The following is a 23,430-nucleotide window of genomic DNA, read 5'->3' on the forward strand; positions in this document are numbered from 1 at the left end:
TTTCAAGTCCATTTTACTTAAAATAGAGATGAGTTATTTCATGATTTGAATTTGTTATTGTTGTATCTAATTGTGTAGATAATGTGACGTGAGAAAAATGGAAAGGATCCTTGTCCTTGGGATGGTTTTGAAATGCGATGTTTACATTTAAATGCAATATGGTGTACAATGATGGAATAGGATCTCGAAATTGAGAGGATCCATCTTATGATCAAGATTTTGTTTTGTTACATGTAACAGTGTACATGGTGCCATGCCATTTAAACATTAACACTATTAAATATGTGAAAATTAATCTAAGCCATTAAATAAATCATTTTCATTTCACTTAAAATAGAGAGGATCCTAATCCTATAATAATTGCAGTAGTTGAGGTTGACCGGTGTGTTCCCCCATATCAATATGTTTTTAGAACTCCGAAATCTTTTTCTTGTTTCCCCAAAATTTGTAATATTTTCTAGGCGTATTTGTTGCTTCCCTAGCTATGGCCGGGATTAATGACAACTTGTTGATACTTGTTATCACTTTGTTAGTTAAATAACATTCAAGACTACATTCATTTGTCTTACCAAGGCACTTTTGTTCTTTCTTTTTTTTCAATGGCTAATGCCTTTATAAGAAATGCACTTTATTAATAAAAGAAAGTTTTTCTTCGACCTGCCATATTAAACTAAGATAAATGCTTTTATGTATTCTTTTATCCTTCTCCTATCCTCTCAATTTGAAAATTAATCATTGGATCAGTAGGACTTATTGTCACACATAGATCATGTGTAGGTCCTACAAATCTAATAGTTAATTTTCAAAATAAAAAAATGAAAGAAAGATTCAAATATACTAAATAAAAATATTTATTTTTAGGGGATGTGACATTAAGCGCGTAATTCCCACTACATTTTTCCAGTGTACAGAATATCACATAGCTTTCTAATCTGACACCACTCCCCAAATGAAGCAACAATACTAACATTAAGCAGAAGACTTCAAACAGTTTAGATAACTAGTTTCAGTAGAACATGGGCCTAATCAACGGTCATATTCATAAAAAGTAGGATCTTATAACCGTTGCCAAATCTCAATCACAAGAAAAAAGAAAAAAAAGTAGATGATTGAAATAGCATCTAAGCTACAGGGACAACACTAACTTGATCAAGGACAGGACCACAAAGGGATCCGAAGTCATCGACTCTAGTATGGTAGAAAGAGCTGAAGAATGTGATTCTGGTCCTGATTGACAGTGCTTTGAACTTGAAGCTCACTGTCTTGAACCTGCCCTTGCCTTCGGATTTGAAGGGTACTTTCAAGGTGTCTTTAGCAGCAAATGCTTCAACCATCATCGACCCATGGCAACCGTTCTTTGCATCTCCAACAGAGAAGGTGAGATTGTAGAATTTGTTGGGAACTGTCCTGAGAATTTGGGCAATGGCACTTTCTCTCCCTGCAACAAGTTCAACCGCAGCATGTCCAAAAGGGACGTTGAAGTGCTTCGCATCTATGAATTTCACAGCTTTAAGGGATTCAATCATCCAACCAGGAAGCGGGGATGTGCGATCTTCCTGCTGCGGAGGAAGGAGAATACCATGGGAAGAGTTTGCCAGATGATAGGGACCCTCCTCAAAGCCTGGATTCTTCACCAAGTTATCTGCAAGAATTCATTTACAGGTATTGATAAGAACCTAAGTTGTTCATTGATAGAAATAATAAACACAATTCTCACTAATAATACAATTACAATAAAACATTCAAAGCGAAGAGCAGAATTCGGATCACAGTGATATTTCTTGTAACGACTCAGGAAAAATATTAGTCAAGTTGCAATTAGAGCTCTCCAAAATCACTTACAAACTCGATCTTACCCAATTAAAAACCAATGTAAAACTTAACACACACAAGTGCCTCTATAATTCATCCACTTTACGTGGACTACTCATTTTCCTAATGGGGGACTAGGGTGTCGACAAATAAAAACGTATAAAACAGAGTAAAACTCAGACCAGGGACTGCAATTCCAGATCTCAGTGATAGTTATGTTCTTTTCTAGGCCATCTGTTTGAGACTCTACAAGGAATTAACTTAGCTATAAACCACAGAGGGCAGAAAAAATAGCATATGGATAATAGGGTATATAGGTCATATCATGGAGATAAGCATTAATCTCACTGCCTAAACAGTAAAAACTTGCTCATAGAAATAGACAGACCAAATCAGTTGCAAGCACAGTTCGCAAACCATAGTGAACAGAGGAAACTAATATTCTGACAAAAGGCAGTATCCCATATCACAGATCTAGCGCTACACAATTCCAGAAGAATCCCCAAAATGGATTTCTAGAACAAGTAATATGCAGAAAGGGTCCACAAGAACGTCAAGACGAGTCCCCTCAGTAATAAGAGCATCTTGGGAACAAGATGGAATTCTTGTCCTACATCAAGAGATCAAAAACTAAGGAAGCCCAGGTATATATGTGGCTAGAATAGAACAAATATATATGGCTAGTTATCCTCTTACATCTTGTGGGCCTTGGAGGGAAGAGCTCCTTGATAGCAACTGCGTCCAAGAGTGGTCCACAAGCAGGATCCTCCTGAACCCCAGGATTGTGGAATTTCACTGTAACAGTATCAGAAATGGGGATGAATCCCCAAGCGTAAGTGTCACCTCCATTACTGCTGTAGAGTGTCTGCAATGGAAGGTCTCCTTTCTGAGGAAGCGCTATGACGCTCAAAACCTCTTCTTGTGCACATGTTCTTGATGCCCCAAATGTTAGAGCATATAAAGAGCCTGGTTTGACTTTTATGGTCTGAGAGATTGAGGCTTCATTGCCAAGCCTTACAGCATGGACACCGTGAGCCACGGCGAAGAACATGCCCCCGGGCTGCGGCCCCCCGGAGATGTACTCCACCAAGCCATCGATTTCCCACTTGGGCAGTGCGTTTTTTCCTACAAGAACTGTTTTCTTGAGGTCAGTCGGTTTTGGTTGTTCTTCAAAGTTGCCATTGTCCAGGTATCCTGTAGATTTGCAAAGCAACAGCAAATAAGATGTGTTGAAAGTAGAAAGGTTGTAAATTTAAGCTTCTCTCTCTAGAATCTTAGGTGAGCATAAGGGAAAATGTTTCAACAAATCTATGCGTCTAGAGAGAGAGAGAGAGAGCAAAAGCGAAAATCTTTCCAACACAATCTGTGTGTGCGAGTGTGTGTGAGATACAGAGGAAGACCAAGAAGTGTTGACAGTAGAAAGATTGCAAATTTAAGCCTCTCTCTCTCTCTCTCTCTCTCTCTCTCTAATCTTAGGTTAGAAATTTAGAATAAGGAAAAATCTATGCGTCTAGAGAGAGAGAGAGAGAGAGAGAGAGGAAGACCAAAAAGTGAACACCCAACAAACCGAATCAGATTCTAAAGCCACTCCAAAAGAGTGCACAGGAAAGAACATAGAGTCCAACTTCGTGATACAGATCAGAATACCATAAACTCAATAACTAAGCCAAATGGGGTTAGAGAGAGAGAGAGAGGAAGACACCCAACAAAATAGATCAACTTTGTGCAATAAAACCAGCACAAGTAAAATGCAAAACAAAGTTACAGGCACAAAATCCAGCTCAAGAAATGGGGGGGTTAGTTTAGATGCAAGCATTACCCTCCAAGAATGTAGCTGCAAAAGCAGGACCGATGAACAGTAGCAAGCAGGCAGCGAGCAAGAGTGTGACTTTCAGTGCCATTGGCACAAGGAAAAATGGACAAGGACCAGGGGGAGAGAAGGAGAGAGCTGGAATGGGTTTGCTGTGGGAGAAAGATAAGAGAGATCCAGCACCTATACTTATACTGAAACAAAAAAGTGGGTTTAGGAAAATGATGAAGAAAAAGCTTAGCTGAAATCACGTTGAGAAACCACACAGTACTGCACCCGTCTGGCTGTCTCACAGATTATCGAAACCGACTTTTTCTCCATAATTAATGCCAGTGACATTTTGATAATTTTGCTCCTGGATGCTTGACTGCTTGAGGACAGGTGTTTCCGATGATCAGTCCAATCCTTCGCAAATTATTTTTTAATTTTTTTAATAAAATATTGATTCAATAATTAAATTTTTAAAGTTTACAATTAAACATTATAAAAATATTAATTAAACAATTAATTTATTCTCTCTCTTTTTTTATCAATTTAAGGTTTTGGATAAATAATTTAATAGTGAATATTATCATATATGAATCCACACGACCAAGAATATTAAAACCTCACTTAAATCAATATGTTTGTGACAACTTGAAGTGAAATACGATATTGGTTAAAATCGTAAAACAAAGGGTTAAATACCTTTTGCTCCATGTAGTTTAAAAATTTTATTTTTTATTTTTTGAGTTTTTATTTTTTTATACGTGATTCCTATGCTATGCAAAAAGACGGAAATGGTACCTCCGTCAATTTTTTCGTCCAAAACTAACAAATTTTCACATCAGCAATAAATGTCACCATTAAAATTGCGACACGTAGCTACACAATTTTTTTTAATTTTTAAGCTTCTTTTAAAAATAAAAAATAAAAATTTAAAGTTTTTAAACCACATTGTGTGTAAGGTATTTAACCCTAAAATAATCATTTTACAAAAAGAAATTGTTTGGATGGTTCCAATAGATGTTATATAATCAAGGAGTATTTCCTTGTTTAAAGTTTGAAATTCAATCATTCAATCTGCGTAGGAAAAGAAGACGTGCTAGAAGTGGTGGAAACTATCAAGGTTAGTGGTTCTGCAGCAATGACATTAGGATTTAGCAGTATTAGGTGATGGTCTTCAGCATGGCCATAATGTGGGTAGGGAGCATAGTTGTGTTGGCAATTACTTCAATAAGTAGGTAGGTGATGGTTGCTAGGGAGACATCAATGATCTAACATAATCATCAAGTCGGGATCATTTCAAGAGGAGTAATAAAAGATTGATTAAATAATTAAATTTATCATTTTTTTTTATTAATTTAAACTTTTAAAATAATTGGTGATTTAATAAACATAAAAAAGTCTGATTGCGGTCAATTTGATCGTGTTGTAAGCATAAAAGTTTACGCTTCTGTTTACTTTTCGAGCTTCCCATGTGGAGGAGGTTAGGATGGACGAGAGGGTATCCACAATAATGGTGGATAATCTCCGGTCTTTGGTGATCAAAAGAAATAATAGCGCAAATATAACAACTTGAGAGCCGCCTTCAATGATGAAATTGTTAACCTAAAGTTGAGAGGCTAAAGAGACTGCAAGGAGTGCAGCCAAAGTTTCTCCAATGTTTTGATAGGGGCGGGTTGGGGGGGGGGGGGGGGATAATGCTGGAGATAGCTTCGATTATGTGTACCTCAATGCTTCGGTAGACTGCAACTTGTGTCGAGAAAGAGGGCAATAGGTCCATATTCTCAAAAAAAAAAAAAAAAAAAAAGGTATTCAGCTTGAGTTCAATTTTAGTAGAAACTACGCCCGTTAAATTGAAACACATGTCATTTATGTTCTATTATAAGACGTATATCCTAATCCTAACGGGTATTTTAGTTCCGATTAAATTGGTATAAAGCAATTTTTTTTATTAAAAAAAAAAAAAAAAAAGCAAAAAACAGAAGGCAAGAGACAAAAGACAAAAAAAATAAAATAAAAAAATAAAAAAGATGCTTTTGTGGCATTGGTCGCAGAGAAAAGGGAAATGGCACATGCCCATAACATGTTTGCAGTGTTTGATGAAAGTGATAGAATTGGAGGTCACATGAAAATATTTCATCATCTTTTTGTGAAAGGGAGAAGGCTGCATGTGCTCAAGGGCCCAGATGATGGCCCTTCCGTTGAGCTGTTTGGATTTGGCAGACGAGTGACCAAATCATTTTCAGATGATCAGATGGTCGCAGAAATACACATAATGTGGGCCCAAATTGGAACCCCAATCTGGCCCCACATTTTGTAAAGCTGATCCCCCCGAAATTAATTGCCTCAGACGTAAAGAATGGACAACTAATATTAGTTCTCAACCAGTTGAAAGAAATAATGATAAAAAATACTTTTTTTTTTTTTTTCTTTAGCGCATTCTGAGCAGCTTATCTTTGATTTTTCTTAAATTTAAAGAACACAACTACTTTTTATTTCTATATTTAAATACACTCTACACTAGTTTCACTTATCTTTCTTAATATCAATTAAATATTATTTATTTATAAATATAAGTTTGTACCTACCCTCACATTTTTCACAAAATTCTAACACAATCCTTAATAAAAGGCAAAAAAAAAAAATGAGAGAAGAAAAATATTTTGTATTAAAATAATGGGTAAGGAAGCCCTTTTCGTTCCCTACACATTAGGTAAAACTGTGGCATTCTCAATGCTTAAAGAACCGATAGGATATCTGCTATGGGTAGTTATTTGTGATTTTTTTTTTTTGACATTTTTCCTATAGGTAGGGAAGATAATGCTCGGTACATCAAATAAACAAATTACTCTTTACAGTTCAATTTTGCCCACTAAATTAACCGATTCCGATAATATTATACGTCAAAGCAATAAAATTATGACACGTGTCATTTTTAAGTCGGTATGCAAAACGAATTTGACAATAGAAAATACTTTCTTTTTTTTTTTTGACGTACCGACATTTGAATTCATTTTATTGTTACCGTAAAAAAAGCTACTTGTAAAAGAGCTGAACCTAATGAAACGTTTGACCCCGTTTACTCAAGCCAATCAAAACCCATCAAACTAAACTCATCACCGAATCCAGCGATTACCCATCCCCCCGCGTGACCCGCAAATCTCCCCCACAACCGTCCGATCCCCAAAACCCTTTAATGAACCATTTTCAAATACTCCCGCCCAACGCTCCAGATTCAAATTCAAATTCAAATCACTCTGACCGTTACCCCTCCCCTTCAAATCCCTCTCTCTCTCTAGAACCCTTCCAAGAGGACACCCCCTCTGTGTCCAAACAAATCAAGATCTCTCTCTCTCTCTCTCCCTCTCCCTCGCTCTCTCTCGCAACAAGAAACGCCTCCCATGGCGATCGACAAGAGACGCCCTCTCCAGCCCAGCGACGCCGCCAACATGGACCCCCCTCCCAACCCCACCACCGGCAAAACCATCGAAGAAATGTACCAGAAGAAGACCCAGCTCGAGCACATCCTCCTTCGCCCAGACACCTACATAGGCTCCATTGAAAAGCACACCCAAAACCTATGGATCTTCGACTCCGTCTCCAACCTCATGGTCAACCGCCCCATCTCCTTCGTCCCCGGCCTCTACAAGATCTTCGACGAGATCCTCGTCAATGCCGCCGACAACAAGCAACGTGACCCCTCCATGAACTCCCTCAAGGTCGTCATCGACGCCGAGGCCAACACTATCAGCGTATGTAACAACGGGGATGGGGTTCCCGTGGAGATCCACCAGGAGGAGAAGGTGTACGTGCCAGAATTGATCTTCGGCCACTTGCTCACCAGCAGTAATTACGATGACACGCAGAAGAAGACCACCGGCGGCCGCAACGGCTACGGCGCCAAACTCACGAATATCTTCTCGACAGAGTTCATCATTGAGACCGCCGATGGAAAGCGCCAGAAGAAGTACAAGCAGGTACCGGATATGAATGAATGTACTAGTTAGGGTTTAAGGGGTTTTGTTGGTGTGTGGTTAAATGGTTGTTTTGGATTGCGGTTTCTTGGGATTTTTGTTTGATTGAAAAAATTTGAACAATTTAATCGGAAAATGATGGCTAGGGTTTGAAGAGCTCCGTTGTGAAGTTATTGTCGGAAATCCAGAGGATTCAAGTAGTTTGATTAGATTTTTGGTTTAATTCTTGGATAATATTTTTGGTCAATTAGGTTACAGTTCTTGTATTTTTGCGTTTTGAAATTGCTTATGATTTCTCTTCTTTTAGGGAGCAAGAGATTTTACACTGATTCTTTGTTTACTTAAACCCCCAGCAAAGAAAGACGGCATTAGCATTGGGTTATAGATTAAGTTTTTGTCATATCATTTCATCTATCTGCAAAACTTAGTAAATTTGTTTTGCTGAACTTGAAGGTATTCTCTAACAACATGGGAAAGAAATCTGAGCCGGTCATAACCAAGTGCAAGGAGAGTGAGAACTGGACGAAGGTGACATTTAAGCCTGACTTAGAAAAATTTAACATGACCCATCTTGAGGATGATGTAGTTGCACTAATGAAGAAGCGGGTGATTGACTTGGCCGGTTGCCTTGGAGGGTCTGTGAAGGTTGAACTGAATGGAAGTCGGGTCCCTGTAAAATCATTTACTGACTATGTTAATCTCTACTTGGAATCTGCTGCTAATTCCAAACCCGAGAAACCTCCAAGGTCCTTTCTATGAAACTTTGGTTCTCTATGTTTACTTTTCCTTTTTGTTTCTTAACATGAGTTTACTGACTGGATTCTTTGATTTCCTCAGCTATCATGTGAAAGTTAGTGATAGATGGGAGATATGTGTGAGCCTTAGTGATGGGCAGTTTCAACAGGTATTTAGAAGATCTTTTGAAGCACAGGGAGTAACGACTTCTTTGTGATTGCAACTATGTGAGTCTTATATCGAGGGTTCCTTTTCTTTTCTTTTTTTCCTTTAACAGGTCAGCTTTGTGAATTCGATTGCCACAATCAAGGGTGGAACCCATGTTGATTACATCACCAATCAAATTACAAACTATGTGATGAATTTTGTAAATAAGAAGAACAAGAATGCCAACGTCAAGTCTCATAATGTGAAGAGCTACCTGTGGGTCTTTGTCAATGCTCTTATTGACAATCCTGCTTTTGATTCCCAAACTAAGGAAACTCTGACGCTTCGTCATAGCAGTTTCGGGTCCTCGTGTGAGCTTTCAGAAGAGTTTCTGAAGAAAGGTTTTTTATGCTTCAATCTTCATCTTTTTGGCTTTCTAATGATGAATATTGCTTCATTATTCATTATTCTCGATAATAGAATATTATCATTGAAGTGCTAGAGAGTGATCTTTACGTCCTTACCACTATTTACAGTCACAAAGTCCGGAATTGTGGACAGTCTCCTGTCGTGGGCAAATTTCAAACAGAGCAAAGATCTTAAGAAAAGTGATGGAACAAAGACAGAGAAGATTCATGGAATTGAAAAGCTGGATGATGCTAACAAAGCTGGGGGAAAGGAATCTGACCAATGTACCTTGATTTTAACCGAAGGAGATTCAGCTAAAGCTCTTGCTGTAAGTTGTCGAGTTATCGCGCAGTTCACTTTGAAACCAATGTAGCTCATTTTTTGTTTCATTTTTATGAGTTTTGACATTATTGAGTCATACAGTTGGCTGGGCTTGCTGCTGTCGGTCGAGATTACTATGGTGTGTTCCCGTTGAGAGGTAAATTGCTCAATGTGCGGGAAGCCACCATTAAACAGCTCAAAGAGAATAAAGAAATTGGGTACATCAAGCAGATTCTTGGACTGCAGCAGAATAAAGATTACAGCAATGTCAAGTCCTTGAGATATGGTCATTTGATGATAATGACTGATCAGGTGTGATGCCTTAAACAGCTCTCTCTGTTTTCTTGTTTTCAGTTTACAAAATCTCATCCACAATGGTAACAAACACATGGTTTGGCAGGTTTGCCTTTGCCAATTAATCAGACAATAATTGTTTAACTTCTACGCTTGTACAGGATCATGATGGTTCCCACATCAAAGGGCTGTTGATCAATTTCATTCATTCTTACTGGCCGTCACTGTTAAAAGTTCCTTCTTTCTTAATTGAGTTCATAACTCCTATTGTGAAGGTTGGTATTTCAGTTAAGTCGTTTGATAGCAAAGCTTTAATACTAAGTGGAATCTTTCTTGAGGAAATATTGTCGATTATCATCTTTGCAGGCAACCCACAAAAATGGGACACAATTATCGTTTTATACCATGCCGGAGTACGAGTCGTGGAAGGAAAGTTTGAGGAGCAATGCAAGTGGCTGGTCTATCAAGTACTATAAGGTTTGTCTTTTTAACGTGTACAAGTAATGAGAGCCAATTAGAGCACCTTGTTATTCTTCTCTCATGTCCTATTTTGTTTCTGTTTTATAGGGGTTGGGAACAAGCACATCAAAGGAAGGGAGAGAGTACTTTGCGAATCTTGAGAAGCACAGGAAAGATTTTATTTGGGTAGATGACCAAGACGGGGATGCCATTGAGCTGGCATTCAGTAAGAAGAAGATAGAAGAGAGGAAGAATTGGCTCAGGCGGTTTGAGGTCAAAGTTTTGCCATTTTTCATTGTTGTGGTTTTTAGAGAACCTAATTGAGACATTGTGGTTCTAATTCAACATCTTCTTAATGTGCAGCCTGGCACTCACCTTGATCAGCAGGCCAAGCTCATAAAATACAGTGACTTTGTCAACAAGGAGCTTATATTGTTTTCCATGGCAGATCTCCAAAGGTCTATTCCTTCCATGGTTGATGGCCTGAAGCCGGGTCAAAGGAAGATTATTTTCTGCTCTTTTAAGAGGAATTTTGTCAAGGAAGCAAAAGTTGCACAGTTTTCTGGTTATGTGTCTGAACATTCAGCGTATCATCACGGTGAGCAGAGTCTTACAAGTACCATCATTGGATTGGCACAAGACTATGTGGGCAGCAACAACATTAACCTTCTTCAACCAAATGGCCAGTTTGGAACTCGTAATTTTGTGAGATGAACAAAACCCATGTCACTCTTTAAATATGAATGAAGCTCAATCTTGCTTCATTAATTCTGTGCTTATTTTCACATTTTGAATTTATTTATAATCTGTTCGTTTTCAGGGAGGCAAAGACCATGCGAGTGCTAGGTACATATTTACTCAGCTTTCTCCTATCACACGGTTTCTGTTCCATAAGGATGATGATGACGTTCTTGACTACTTGAATGAAGATGGGCAATTAATTGAACCAACTTGGTATTTTTTCCTTCGCTATATTTGTTGAGTGGATTGATGCATTATATATATATATGAAGGAACTTCTAAATTATAAAGCTTACAATTCATTTTTTATTTTTTTTTGTCTATTTTAGGTATATGCCAATTATTCCAATGGTTCTTGTCAATGGTAGTGAAGGAATTGGAACCGGTTGGAGCTCGTACATTCCCAATTATAACCCAAGAGACATCATCGCAAATCTTAGGCGCTTGTTGAAGGGTGAAACCATGGAGCCTATGGATCCATGGTATCGATGGTTTAAAGGAACTATCGAGAAAACTGCAAAGGAAGCTGCGAACGGCTATACTGTTAGTGGAATTATAGAGGAAGTGAATGAGACTACACTCAAGATAACGGAGCTGCCAATTCGTAGGTGGACCCAGGATTATAAGGAATTCCTGGAATCTATTTCTTCAAGTAATAAAGAATGCAAGGATCCTCTGATTGAGGTAAACTAAACTAAGTATTTGAGAATTATGACATCCATCAAAAGGTGTCTTGGTCTGTATCCAGTTTCTCATAAAAAATTATGCTGGTTGCAGGATTTTGACATGTATTGTGACGATGTAACAGTAGACTTTGACATCTGCTTGACCCAAGAGAACTTTGTTAGGGCCAAGCAAGAGGGTTTGCTGAAGAAATTTAAACTAACCACCACAATTAGCACAAGTAACATGCACCTGTTTGACCCAAAAGGCGTCATAAAGAAGTATGACACCCCAGAACAAAGTATGTGTTAGAGGTTACGGAGTACTTCACAATTATTCCTCAATATATTCCAATGATAACATACTTACTGTTTTTTTTTTTTTTTTTTCTCCCTCAGTTCTTGAAGATTTTTTTCCCCTACGACTTGAATTTTATGAGAAAAGAAAGGTGAGCTCACTTATGATCATAGGAAAGAGTACCAATCGCTTCTCAATATTTCAGCAGCTTCTTAGTACAACTATTAACTATAATTTTATAAATGCATGCAGAAATTTCTATTGAACAAACGTGAAGTGCAATTGTTGATGTTGGAAAACCAGGCTAGGTTTATCCTTGCAGTTGTGAATGGAGAGATCATTGTGAGCAATAGGAAGAAAGCTGATCTGATTGATGAGCTGCAAAGAAAAGGTTTCACTCCTCTAGGAAAGAAAACTAAATCTGTTGAACCAGAGGTTGCTGGGGCAATTGATGGCCCCCCAGAAGAAACAGAAGAGAACTCTCATGCTGTTATCAGTGACTACCAGTATCTACTGGACATGGCAATTGACAACTTGACCGTCGACAGGGTTCAGAAGCTATGTGCTGACAGGGATAAGCTCAATAAGTTGGTTGAGGATTTAAGGAAGGAAACTCCAAGGTCTTTTTGGATGAACGATCTGGATGCTCTGGAGAGGCAGCTCGATGTATGAACAAAAAATTTATGATTTTGCATGACGCTTCTTTAACTTGTTTCTTGAATGATTTGTTTTGTGTGATTCAGGAGCTACAAGCAAATGATGCTCAGTCAGAGGAGCAGAGAAAGAAAATGAGAAGCAAAGCAAAGGGTGAAGCTGCTAGAAAGTCTAGACAAGCACCCAAGAACCCGCGCAAGGACAATAAGAAGAAGGCAAATAATGCAGAATCAGTTGCAGAAACCATCTCAACATCGTCTACTACATCTGCAATGGAAATTGGTACACCTGGAACAATAAATTATTATTATTTTTTTTTTCAAAATGTGTTGGTTTTTTCTTTAGATTTTTTGTTTACATATGCTTTATTTGTTAGAGAAAGCTCCTGAGGTGGTGAAACCCAAAGGCAAAGGGCGCCCTAAAAAAGCTCCTGCTAAGGTCTGTTCTGTTCCTATAATCCATTCGTCCCATGCAAAAGGATGTATCTATAACTTATACTATTATTACTTTTCCTTATTAGCAGGAAAGGCCCGCTTTACTCTTGAATGACGATGATGATGAGGACGACGAAGTGCTCGAGCTTAAAGATCGACTTGCTGCCTATAACCTTGAATCATCTCCTGATCAATCAGCAGGTAATGTTATATGCATAAAATTATTTGTTTGTAATGATCTCTACACTATTTTTCGCTGCTGCATATAATAACTGATCATAGTATGTGCTTCCGTGAAAATTATGTCGGGGATATCATATTGCAAGTGAAATTAAATATAAGAAATAAGAGATCGGAATGTGGGGATGTCATAGTATGTGCTTCTGTGAAAAATTATGTTTTTCACTTTTTCTTGGTCAATTTAATTGCAAGAATATCCTAGTATTATGTACACTTATAAGTTATAAGCCGTCTCTTATTTAACGGCATCAGCTTAAAATTTTACTTGAGATGCAGCAGAAACAATTTGTTGCTTGGTTCATGATGTTTAAAAGTGAACATCGAGTGTGTGTTGGAGTGTTTTTCCTGCAAGTATTTATGAGTAAGCTCACTTTGTTTATATGCCCGCAGCTATGGAGACTGAAGTGCCCAAAGTACCACCCAAGAAGAAAGAACCTAGCAAAGTCCCAGCCAAGAAGAAAGAACCTAGCAAAACGACTGCTGCGCAGAAGAAGCCATTTGCCGCTGTTACAGAGGTTTCGGATGTTGATGAGAATGATTCCGATGATGAAGTCTTTGAGCTAGAAACAGGAAAAAAGGGAGGCAAAAAACCGGCTGCAAATGCCAAGGCCGCTAAGGCCCCTGCAGCTGCAAAGAAGAGAGGTGCACCCAAGAAACAGCAGCCTCAGACATCGGGCCAGAAGCTTTTAACTGACATGTTTAAGCCTGCTGAGAATGCGGGGATTTCACCGGAGAAGAAAGTGAGAAAGATGAGGGCATCTCCCTTCAACAAAAAAAGTAGTTCTATGTTGGGCAGAGTTAGTGGGGAAAATGAGGCAACTGGAGGTGAGGAAAACTTGGGTTCTGCTTCTACTTCTGCCAGTACTGAAGAATCGGTTGAAGCTGTGCCAGCAAGAGCAAGACCTCAGAGGGCGAACCGCAATCAGACAAGATATGTTCTGAGTGACTCTGAAAGTGAAAATCCCCCGGATGATTCTGACTTCGATGAAGAGGAGGACTAGATTAGTTTGTTCTGTTGAGGAGCTGACTGAAAACTTGAAACGGGAATTCAATCTCATTTCCCCTTAACATATTTTACTCTGTTTCTCTTTACTTGGTGCTTCGATTCTCTGCTAAATTGTGTTCCCCTAGCAATGATCACTGTATGTTGGATTGGAAGGATATTTTTTCCCCCTTGCAGTTGAATTATGCAGTTAACAGTGCAAGTATATTTCACTATTCACTAACGTGTTTTTTTCCCATGGCCAATAATAATAATAATAATAAAAACAAAAAATAAAGAAAAATCTACTACATTGTTTGGTAAACAGCCAGGGCATTTTTCTATGACGGAGAAACCAATTAAATGCTTTTTTCAAGGTAAGAATCTATAATAGGGGCTGGCTACGAAATTCGAAAAAAAACAGTAGGGCCATTACTCGCAAATTGTACCTACACTGACGTTAAAAAAGAATATTTCTATGAGTATCGATTTTTTTTTATTTTTTCTTTTAAATTTTTTCTAGTTTATCATTGTCTACTTTATTAATTCTAATTGATTTTTTTTTTTACCTAGTTGATTTCTTTAAGGGTGGAAAGGTCTCTCTTTTACAATCGTTTTGGCCAGACGCAAAAGAAAAAAAAAAAAAAAAAAAAAAAAAAAAAAAAAAAAAAAAAAAAATGTATTAGAATAGTGCAAAAGTCATCGAAAGAAGTGATTGATGTTTGAACAGTAAAAAAGAATTGACGTGATATAAAATTATAAAATATATATATATTATAAAAAAGAAAAAAAAATTGTTTTGTAGTTAATTTTTTATTTGAATAGTAAAAAAAAAAAATATAAAAAAAAGGGGGGGAAGAGGAATAGAGGGTTGCAAAACCAAATAAATGAAGAGTAATTTCATTAAATTGTACCAGTATAGTTCTTATTGTAGTCAGCAATAAACGTCTTGAATATTTTTTTTTTCAATATATAAATATAGTCTTGTACAAAGATTTGACAAATGAAAAATTCAGGATAGTAATTAAGGTGGCGCGCGCGCGCGTGCGCGCACACACACACACACACACATATATATATATATATATATATATATATATATATATATATATAAAGGTTCCTTCCACATACCCAAGGTCATCGAGTTGAGCCGCTTCAAAATTTTATAGTTTTTTTTTTAAATATATATTATTTATTTTATTTATGAACTTCAAAATTTTGAATTGAAAGAATTTTTCAACCACTCAATTTATAAGAAATTATTTATGGGAAATGGTTCTTTATTTATGGGAAATGTACGTAATGGAATTTTATGACGTGGACGTTGAGGGACGTGTACGTGAAATGGTTCTTTATTTATGAGAAATGTACGTAATGAAATTTTATGACGTGGACGTTGAGGGACGTGTACGTTTCCTCAGGCTCACACACACACACACACACACACACACACACACATATATATATATATAAAGGTTCCTTCCACAGACCCAAGGTCATCGAGTTGAGCCTCTTCAAATTTTTATAGTTTTTTTTTAAAATATATATTATTTATTTTATTTATGAGCTTCAAAATTTTGAATTGAAAGAATTTTTCAACCACTCAATTTATAAGAAATTATTTATGGGAAATGGTTCTTTATTTATGGAAAATGTACGTAATGGAATTTTATGACGTGGACGTTGAGGGACGTGTACGTGAAATAGTTCTTTATTTATGGGAAATGTACGTAATGAAATTTTATGACGTGGACGTTGAGGGATGTGTACGTTTCCTCAGGCTCCAGAGGTGAATTTCTCAAAGAGAAGGGACCAATCTACCAAAACCTTAGCGTCGAAGAATAAGACTCCGCAAACGACGTCGTATCTCAGAAACTGTTCAGATTAACGCACCCCAATTGTCGCATATTAAAATTGAGCATGGGTACCTATTACCATATCAACAATGTTTTCCACCAAAATTAAGTTGGAAAAAAAATCTTTCAAATTCAATTTATTAATTGACATCTCTGTCCTTAAAAGTATATAATTTTCACATTCATTTTTAAATATAACGACTATCCCAGACTATTAAATTCGAGTATGGTAATCCTAAATGTATGAGAATTACATGTTCTACGATATGGCAGGCAACTTTGTTGTGTCTCTATACGGTACTCTCGAAATTTCATCACCTTTCATTGCAGCCCAAAATACGTATCCCAAGTTCCCAACAATTGCAGTAAATTTCTTCAGGAAATAAAAGTTTGATCTATAATTATCTCTTTCATATTGCTACCCTAAATGGGAACCCTTTTAACATATAAAGAGATGTTGCAGTCTCTGTACAAATTCTGGTTAGCGGCTTGAACAGAAAAATAAAATAAAATAACAAACCTAAAACAGAAAATACACCTACTGATCATGAACTAAAGCCGATGGAACCATGATGTTAAAATACAACACAGAAATGTTGGCACTTGAGGGAAACAATTACCTGAGAAGATGACAATTCTACAGGCAAACCTCTTGACCAGCTGCTAATCACATGGAAAGGTTTCGTTTTGTAGCTTCCATTTTCAGTAACAGATCTTTGATATCCGCTTCCATCCTCATCTTCATATTGAAGTATTCTCTATGTGCTCTCTCTAGGGCCTGGAGTTCTTCCAATTTTTGTTTACGCATTTCTTCCGCCTCAGCCAAACGCAACTTCGCGATTCGACTTGAATACTCCTCTTCAATTTTTTCACTCTTTGCAATGGCAATACGTTTCAGGCCCTCGGCTCCCCTTCTTGCATCTTCAGCGCGTGCTTGGAACATTTTAGCCTCTGCATGTTTGATTTTCACAATACTCTCCAATTCATCAAAGAGAGGTTCCTTTTGAACACTTGTCTGCAACTCCGATTCCAAAACACGCTTATCATTCCGGTCATAACTGAAGCTAGGGAGTATACTAGCTACCCTTTCCAACTGAGGCCCCTTCTCCGAATATACAGAATTTAGCCAGATCGGTTCCTGGCTTGGCCCGGCCATCCCGTTGCTTTCTTTACCTTGTTCCTTCCCAGATGAGATAGGTGTCTTGCCTAACTTGGAAGAGTTGCCATCTGCATTGAAAGCGAAGGATGTAAATAATAACCTTCTGGTTCAGTTTTCTATTTCAACAGAAACCAACATGGGAAGAAGATAAGATTGCATTATATTCATATGATGCCACTATGACTGTCACATATACACCCAAAACACCCATACGCAACAATGTTGGATATTTCCCCATTGCCCAGTTCCACACCCAATAATGCAAATATCTCTAGAGCATAAAGTTGTTCTTATAACTTCAAAGAGAATGAAGTCTGCAGTTTGGATTTGGCAATGAAGCAAATATTGCAGTTCCAAGTCACCATATTGAATGGTTTACCAGTTTCTAACACCAGTTATATCACAGAAGTCAAATGCTAAGAACCACAATCAAAAGGTTATTGAATGCAAAAACTACAGAAAGCAGATCAAAATGACAGTCTTGTAATTCTTCAACTTGGTTTTGGTTGCTCAGCAATATATTGTGGCCCATGTAAAATAATCAATTCTTAAAGAGTTTAGTTCAAATGGAATATCTGATCACTCAAAGATGAATATGATATGTACTTAAGAAAAAAGGGTTTTGGAATAGATTGAATTCAGAGCTTCCCCGACACTGCTTTAGAACATCAATACTCACATATATCAAAATATAATCACAGAAATTTGTGATAAGACATTGGTAATATAATTGACCCATACCTGAAGTTGTCATGCATCATACAATATATCGCAAATAATGCAGATGATGAATAATGCAGAAACAGATTGATGAATATGGCAAAGATACCTGGCATTTTTTTTCTTCCAGAAAAGTAATTTGCCGCACATTCAATTCATTTGGAAAAACTACTAAGTGCCAAAAATATTGATTTTTCTTAAAACCCATTAGCTTTCTTTTACTGCAATCCTGTGAATAGCTAAAGTTATCTCAAACCATTAGGAACATAATCATAGATAAGAAGCATGGCTTCAGCCCAGAGACAACAAGAAAAAAGCTATATCAAATTATGTCATATTGTACAAATTAATATATGAAACAGGTACAAATATCTAAAGTACCTATGTGCATGACAAGTTGAGAAGTAAAATTGATCTCGTAATCATCCAGGAAGGAAAAATATGCAATTCCTTGTTATCGAATATAAAGAGTTTACCATTAAGGAAAGCCATGATATGACTGTAAACTTCATGAAGGTCAGACTTATTAGTCAATCTTCCCAGCATCTGATCAGCAATTTCATAAAGTCGTCTCCCCCTCATGTCCTTGCTGTCGCGAAAAATTCTTTTCACATATTCAAGCTCTCTAGAAAGAGTTTCAGCTGTCCAGTCCTTCGCAAAATTTTGAAAAACCTCCTTCACAAAGCCAAACATCTCAGAAGGATGATCACAGGCAACACAATGGAACTGCATCTCGGTCGGCCCATAAGCGCCAGTAGCACTCCTTCCGTTTCTAATATAAGATTCCCGCAACGCACAATCCGCATGGCACCAATGAAGACAAACATCACAACCAACCCAACTACATGTATTTGACGCCATGTCAAACTTCAAGCACACAAGACACGTACAAGCACTGCAAAAACCATTCTTCTGCACACAAACCTTGCAATCACATTCATCCACAGGCAAAGACTGCTTACAAGTAAGATTTCTGCATTTCAAGTTCAGAAAAACCTCAGCCAAATGAGTAGGTGAAACACTGTTGTCTTGCTGGAGATAATCTGGCAGCCCAGTTTTCAAAGCGACCAAAATTTCCAACTGAGCTCGATGGGATTTCAGTAGCATCTCCATGGTTATGTCAGACCTGTTCTGCAATGCTTTCTGACACGCGAGTAGTTGTGGTCGCTTGTCAACATTCAACATGATCTGGTGAACGCTCTCTTTTAGACACGCTATGGATTGTCCGGCCATCTCATGCAATCTCCTAGCCATTACATGTACCGGTTCAGCAACTATCCGGGCAATGACCGTCTCAACAAATTCCACTCCACCTATTGGAAGCTGTTCAAGCTCCTTCTGGCTACTAGTCCTATATAAACTACCACTACTCTTCTCTCTCATTCCTCGTTTCTTGTCGAAACTATAATTTGATCCAATATCATGAGACCCTACACTCTGCGAAGGTGATCTAACATCGTCGTGGTGCCTTGACTGTCCACCAGACAACTGCCTATGAAAACTCAACTGCCTCTCTAACCCATTGCCCATTTTAGAGCTTCCTTCTAAAACCCTGTGATGTTGTCCTTGCGTAGCTTGACCATTCGAACTGCCCTGTAATACTGGAGACTGACTAAGAGAGCCATTTGGCCCATTTCCATTCATCAAGATTCTGTGATACAAGGGAATTTCTTTCTGCTTAGACTCATTCTGGGACTGTCCCTGCCAATCGATTCCCTGAAATATGGGGTGGCTGCCAACTGATTGTTCAAAGTTGTCCATCGAATTCTGCGTCAGAGAACAGCTCGGGTTGTGGAAAAACGACTGAGAACCTGAAAAAGACATCGATGCAGTTAATCCATCCGAGTTAGTACAAAAAGTATTGCTTAAGGACTGAACACTCCTTGCTTGACTAGGTGAACCAGGAGCAGCTTGGTTCGTATCACGAGCAGCACCAATCGGTAACAAAACATTCGGTAAGCTCAGCGAAAGATCAAACGGCTCTAGCACCAGCTTTTCATCCTTCTTATTATTAACACCAGATCGATCATCTTTCTCCTGTCGTCTAACAGGTGAGGTCGAGAACAGCTCGAAGCCCCGAGTACTCGGTCCTTCCATATCATCATCATCATCCCTCCCGTCCCTTCCAATCCACACACCACCATCTTCAGTAGAATCCACCACATGGGTAGGTTCAATCGACACACTTTTGCCTTTGTCCTTGAAATCCTGAGTCCTCAAACTCTCTGTTTCAATCCCCACATTCACTCCATTCCCTCCTCCATTTTCCTCCTCATTCAATTCCGCTACGTCCACACCCTCTGCCTTGGCCTCAAGATCTATTAAACCCTCCTTACCTTGCTGCTTACACTCCTCTTCAAAACCCAAAGGCTTGTCATCAACAACCACATTCTTCTTCACTTCCTCCTCCTCCTCACACTCCCCATCTTCCTTGACACCCTCTTCTTCCTTATCACCACCACCACCACCTTCATCATTCGCTGCCATTCCAATCTCATCAACGCTTCCGCCTCGTGACTCATCAATCAAATCGTTCTCACTATCACTATCACTACCACTACCACTATCACTATTACTCTCTTGCACTTCTTCATCAACTTCCTTTTCTTTCCTCTCCTCACAAACACTCTCCTTCTTGGTCACCTCCCTTTCTCTCTCTATCTCTCTCTTTCTCTGTTTCTCCTTATCTTCTTTACCCAATTCTTCATTAGCCCCTACCTCCACACCCCCAACTTCAACAGCCTTCTCACTATCGATCTCCAACCCCACACGATCTTTCACCTCCTTCCTCTCCGACTCGGCTTCGGCCTCAACTTCATGACCCGATTCCCTTTCGGGTTCAGGTTTCGATTCTGGTTCTGGCTCCGGCTCCAGCTCTCCTTCCTCCATTTCACTACTACTCTTACTCTCATTCTGCACCTCCTCCTCCTCCTCATGTTCAATAGCAACCTTCTTCACAACCTCCGCCTCCGCCTCCACCTCCACACTCCTCGATTGCTGCTCGCTCGCCCCCGATTCCCTCGACCAACTCGGCGACTTCGACTTGGACTTCGATTTGGACTCCTCTCTCGTCGTCCTTGAACTGGAAAATACTCTTGCGCCTCTTACCGGCGATGATCCCGAATTCGAGGCCCTAACCATTCTTGTCGACTCGCTCGTCGCCGAATCCCTAGACCAAGTCGGAGACTTCACGTCCCTCAATCCGATTCTCGCCGTCGGAGACTTCACCTCAGAGTCCTTATTTCCATTGTTGTTGTTGTTGCTCCCGAATCGCCGCCACGAAGACACGCTCCCCTCCCGCCGGGACCGATCCATCGCAGCCGAAGAGGACCGCTCCGACCGGAACCCCTTCGGAAACTCCCTCCTCCCCGCTGAGGACGAAGACAACCCCCCGCAGAAGCTCTCTGACCGGTGCATCAAATTACGATCGTAGCCTCCGCCGTACCGATCGAAGCCTCCCTTCCGCCGATCGGATCCCCCGTCGAACTCGTGCTCCGGCCGCTTCCTCACCATCCTCGACCCCTCGCGATCCTCGTCGGCCGCTGATCGGTCCCGCTCGTACCGTGCCGACGAAGACAACAAACCCTTGATCCGCACATTCTCGGGCGACTTGTAGTAGAAGCCCCTATGCGACGACGACCGGTTCGTATTCGAACCCGAACTCAAATTCGGATTCGGATCTTTGCATTTATCTCCATACGACGTCGAATCGAGATCGTCGCTAGGCCTCAATCTCTTCATTCTCCGAAGCTAAGAAATCGTACGCCTTCTCTTTTGCCCAAAATTCATGCACGAATTTACCGACTCAGCCACCCCAAAACCAAAGCTAGGGTTTTTCTTTTGCTGGTAAGAGATTTGATTGAGATTGTTGTGAGCTTTTTTTCCTTTTGGTTCCTTTTTGCCCCTGAGATTAGCATAAATTTACGGGGCAGGCCATACCGGAGATGAGCCGGAGATGGTTAGCGGCGGGACGAGGGTGAGATTGTTCGGGTTAATGGAGGGCATAATTGGAAAAGGGTTTTGATAGCTCTCAGTCAACGCAGTTTTAACTACTGAGGAAAAGAGAGAGAGAGAGAGAGAGTCGTGTACGCAACGTTTTGTGTGCGGAAGGAAGAGAAGAAAAAAAAAAAGCGGTGGGCAAGAGGGGGGTGCGTAATGCGCCAAGAGGCGTAGGTTAGCTGGGGTTGGGGTTTGGGTAGAGTGCAGTGGAGGCTAGTGGAAGTGTGTTTGGTGGAGCGCTCACGTGGTTCCAGGTGTCTGCATCTTGACAAAGGAGACTTTTTTTTTCTTTTTTCTTTTTTTTTTTTGAAAATTTGACAAAAGAGACTTTGCCCTAAAAAGAGATAAGTTGTTTTTTTTTCACTTAAAATGAAGATAATTTATTTTCAAAATTATATTTTTGCTCAATTAAAATTTTAAATAGCATGACATCATGTAACTTATTAAATGGAATAAAATAAAATCTTAGTCATAAAATCAATTCACTCAATTTCACTTGAAAATTGAAATTGTTGCCCCTAAAAAAGAGAGTTCAAACTTCTAAAATTGTTAAGATATTTATAAATCAATAGTTGCTTCTTCTTTTTTAGTCCTTAAGAATTTGGTTGAGTTTCTCTCAAATCCAGTATATTAAGTTAACATGTAATTTAAAAATATATGCGAGAATCAAATGTATTTCAAAGACACATTAGTTTAATAGACTGAACTAGATAATTCTTCTTCGGTCAAATTTGGATGAAAAATTTATTCTCGAAGAGTCAAGAATGTGTAATCTCAAAGAGTCTAGTATTCATTTTTTCTTTTTCTAAAGTCAATTTGAAAGAAAAATGGAAGATTGATGAGACTTGTGAGTGAATTTTGAGAGAGAATATTAGAATGGGATGCATGTCTAGGCAGGGACGGATTTAAGGGGGGGCTGGCAGGGGCCATGGCCCCCCCTCAATTCTAAAAAGCAACAAAAAAAAAATAGGCAACAAAAAAATTATAAGATAAAAAAAATAAAATTTAGCATATTGGCCCCTACCAATAATTTTTTTGGACCCTTGGCCCCTGCTCATAAGAGTTTCTGGCTCCGTCCATGTGTCTAGGCTTACGTGCACAGCATACAACTTTTTCTCCTTTAAAAGTCTATGGGAAATAATGGTCTTATTAAGAAAATGGTATATGAGGTAGATGTAGTTATTTAAATGATTTGAAGTTAATGCTCATCTTATCATTTTGCAAGTGGAATTAATTTTTTTTTTTTTTAAAAAAAAAAATATTCGATTGTTTTCTTTATTAAAACCTGGGTCTTAGAACATTCAAGTCACATTTATTAATAATGAAGTTAAAAAAAAAATAACAAAGATTGTGTTACTCAATTAATAACTAGATTCAAACCAAAAAAAAGAAAAGAAATTGATGACTAGTTGACTAAACAATACTCATTAGGAAGTGTGTACCACGTGATTTTGTTAGTATTGTGATCAATGATATGGCCAAGAGTTTTATTTAAAGAGTAAATAAATCTAAGAGGTTGACTATAAGTATTGAGATGAAATTGCATTTGGGAAATAATTATCTTTATATTATTATTGATGGACCATATGTACTCTTGACCAAATTTGGTCGAGAGAAACTTAAGATTTAAGGTTCATGATGATAAACTTAAATAATTCGACCAACCATGTCAGCCTAATAGCTACATAAATAAAAGACATTAACTCTTTCTAAATGAATGACATAATTATAGTACTGAAG

The 23,430-nt window shown here is 38.6% G+C and overlaps 3 protein-coding genes across 4 annotated transcripts; 1 reads left to right on the forward strand and 2 right to left on the reverse strand.

Annotated features, from left to right (window-relative positions):
- Positions 1-1,036: 1,036 nt before the first annotated feature.
- On the reverse strand, positions 1,037-3,953 carry LOC133880404 (protein TEEBE-like). Its single transcript, XM_062319352.1, has 3 exons — positions 3,632-3,953; positions 2,509-3,006; positions 1,037-1,642 (listed from the first exon to the last, which is right to left on the reverse strand). Exons 1-3 carry the CDS (start codon positions 3,711-3,713, stop codon positions 1,122-1,124), a joined length of 1,101 nt encoding a protein of 366 aa, XP_062175336.1. The 5' UTR covers positions 3,714-3,953; the 3' UTR covers positions 1,037-1,121.
- A 2,910-nt stretch (positions 3,954-6,863) lies between these two features.
- Positions 6,864-14,196, forward strand: LOC133879576 (DNA topoisomerase 2). Of its 2 annotated transcripts, none has more exons than XM_062318192.1 (19): positions 6,864-7,584; positions 8,035-8,327; positions 8,419-8,485; positions 8,594-8,864; positions 9,000-9,199; positions 9,295-9,504; positions 9,648-9,761; positions 9,853-9,963; positions 10,054-10,218; positions 10,309-10,650; positions 10,766-10,899; positions 11,016-11,370; positions 11,464-11,650; positions 11,748-11,797; positions 11,899-12,312; positions 12,390-12,582; positions 12,677-12,738; positions 12,821-12,935; positions 13,365-14,196. In XM_062318192.1, exons 1-19 carry the CDS (start codon positions 7,009-7,011, stop codon positions 13,973-13,975), a joined length of 4,470 nt encoding a protein of 1,489 aa, XP_062174176.1. In that variant the 5' UTR covers positions 6,864-7,008; the 3' UTR covers positions 13,976-14,196. The 2 variants fall into 2 exon arrangements, with proteins under 2 accessions (XP_062174176.1, XP_062174177.1); XM_062318193.1 differs by having other exon boundaries at positions 6,865-7,584; positions 12,824-12,935.
- Positions 14,197-16,198: 2,002 nt separating this feature from the next.
- LOC133879577 (protein OBERON 4) lies at positions 16,199-21,782 on the reverse strand. The gene is made up of 2 exons (XM_062318194.1): positions 18,168-21,782; positions 16,199-17,039 (listed from the first exon to the last, which is right to left on the reverse strand). The coding sequence occupies exons 1-2, from the start codon at positions 21,430-21,432 to the stop codon at positions 16,480-16,482; spliced, it is 3,825 nt and encodes a 1,274-aa protein (XP_062174178.1). The 5' UTR covers positions 21,433-21,782; the 3' UTR covers positions 16,199-16,479.
- Between the last annotated feature and the right edge of the window lie 1,648 nt (positions 21,783-23,430).

The sequence above is a fragment of the Alnus glutinosa genome, chromosome 10 (genome assembly GCF_958979055.1).
Source record: "Alnus glutinosa chromosome 10, dhAlnGlut1.1, whole genome shotgun sequence".
Classification (NCBI taxonomy): Eukaryota; Viridiplantae; Streptophyta; class Magnoliopsida; order Fagales; family Betulaceae; genus Alnus; species Alnus glutinosa.

Coding starts and splice junctions, on each gene's coding strand:
- LOC133880404 (XM_062319352.1), bottom strand. CDS start 3,713: ATGGCACTGAAAGTCACACTCTTGCTCGCTGCCTGCTTGCTACTGTTC. Junction 3,007..3,631: donor TGCAGCTACATTCTTGGAGG/GTAATGCTTGCA, acceptor GCAAATCTACAG/GATACCTGGACAATGGCAAC. Junction 1,643..2,508: donor CCCTCCAAGGCCCACAAGAT/GTAAGAGGATAA, acceptor GAATTCTTGCAG/ATAACTTGGTGAAGAATCCA.
- LOC133879576 (XM_062318192.1), top strand. CDS start 7,009: ATGGCGATCGACAAGAGACGCCCTCTCCAGCCCAGCGACGCCGCCAAC. Junction 8,328..8,418: donor AAACCCGAGAAACCTCCAAG/GTCCTTTCTATG, acceptor TGATTTCCTCAG/CTATCATGTGAAAGTTAGTG. Junction 10,651..10,765: donor AGTTTGGAACTCGTAATTTT/GTGAGATGAACA, acceptor GTTCGTTTTCAG/GGAGGCAAAGACCATGCGAG.
- LOC133879577 (XM_062318194.1), bottom strand. CDS start 21,432: ATGAAGAGATTGAGGCCTAGCGACGATCTCGATTCGACGTCGTATGGA. Junction 17,040..18,167: donor TATCATGGCTTTCCTTAATG/GTAAACTCTTTA, acceptor CTTTCAATGCAG/ATGGCAACTCTTCCAAGTTA.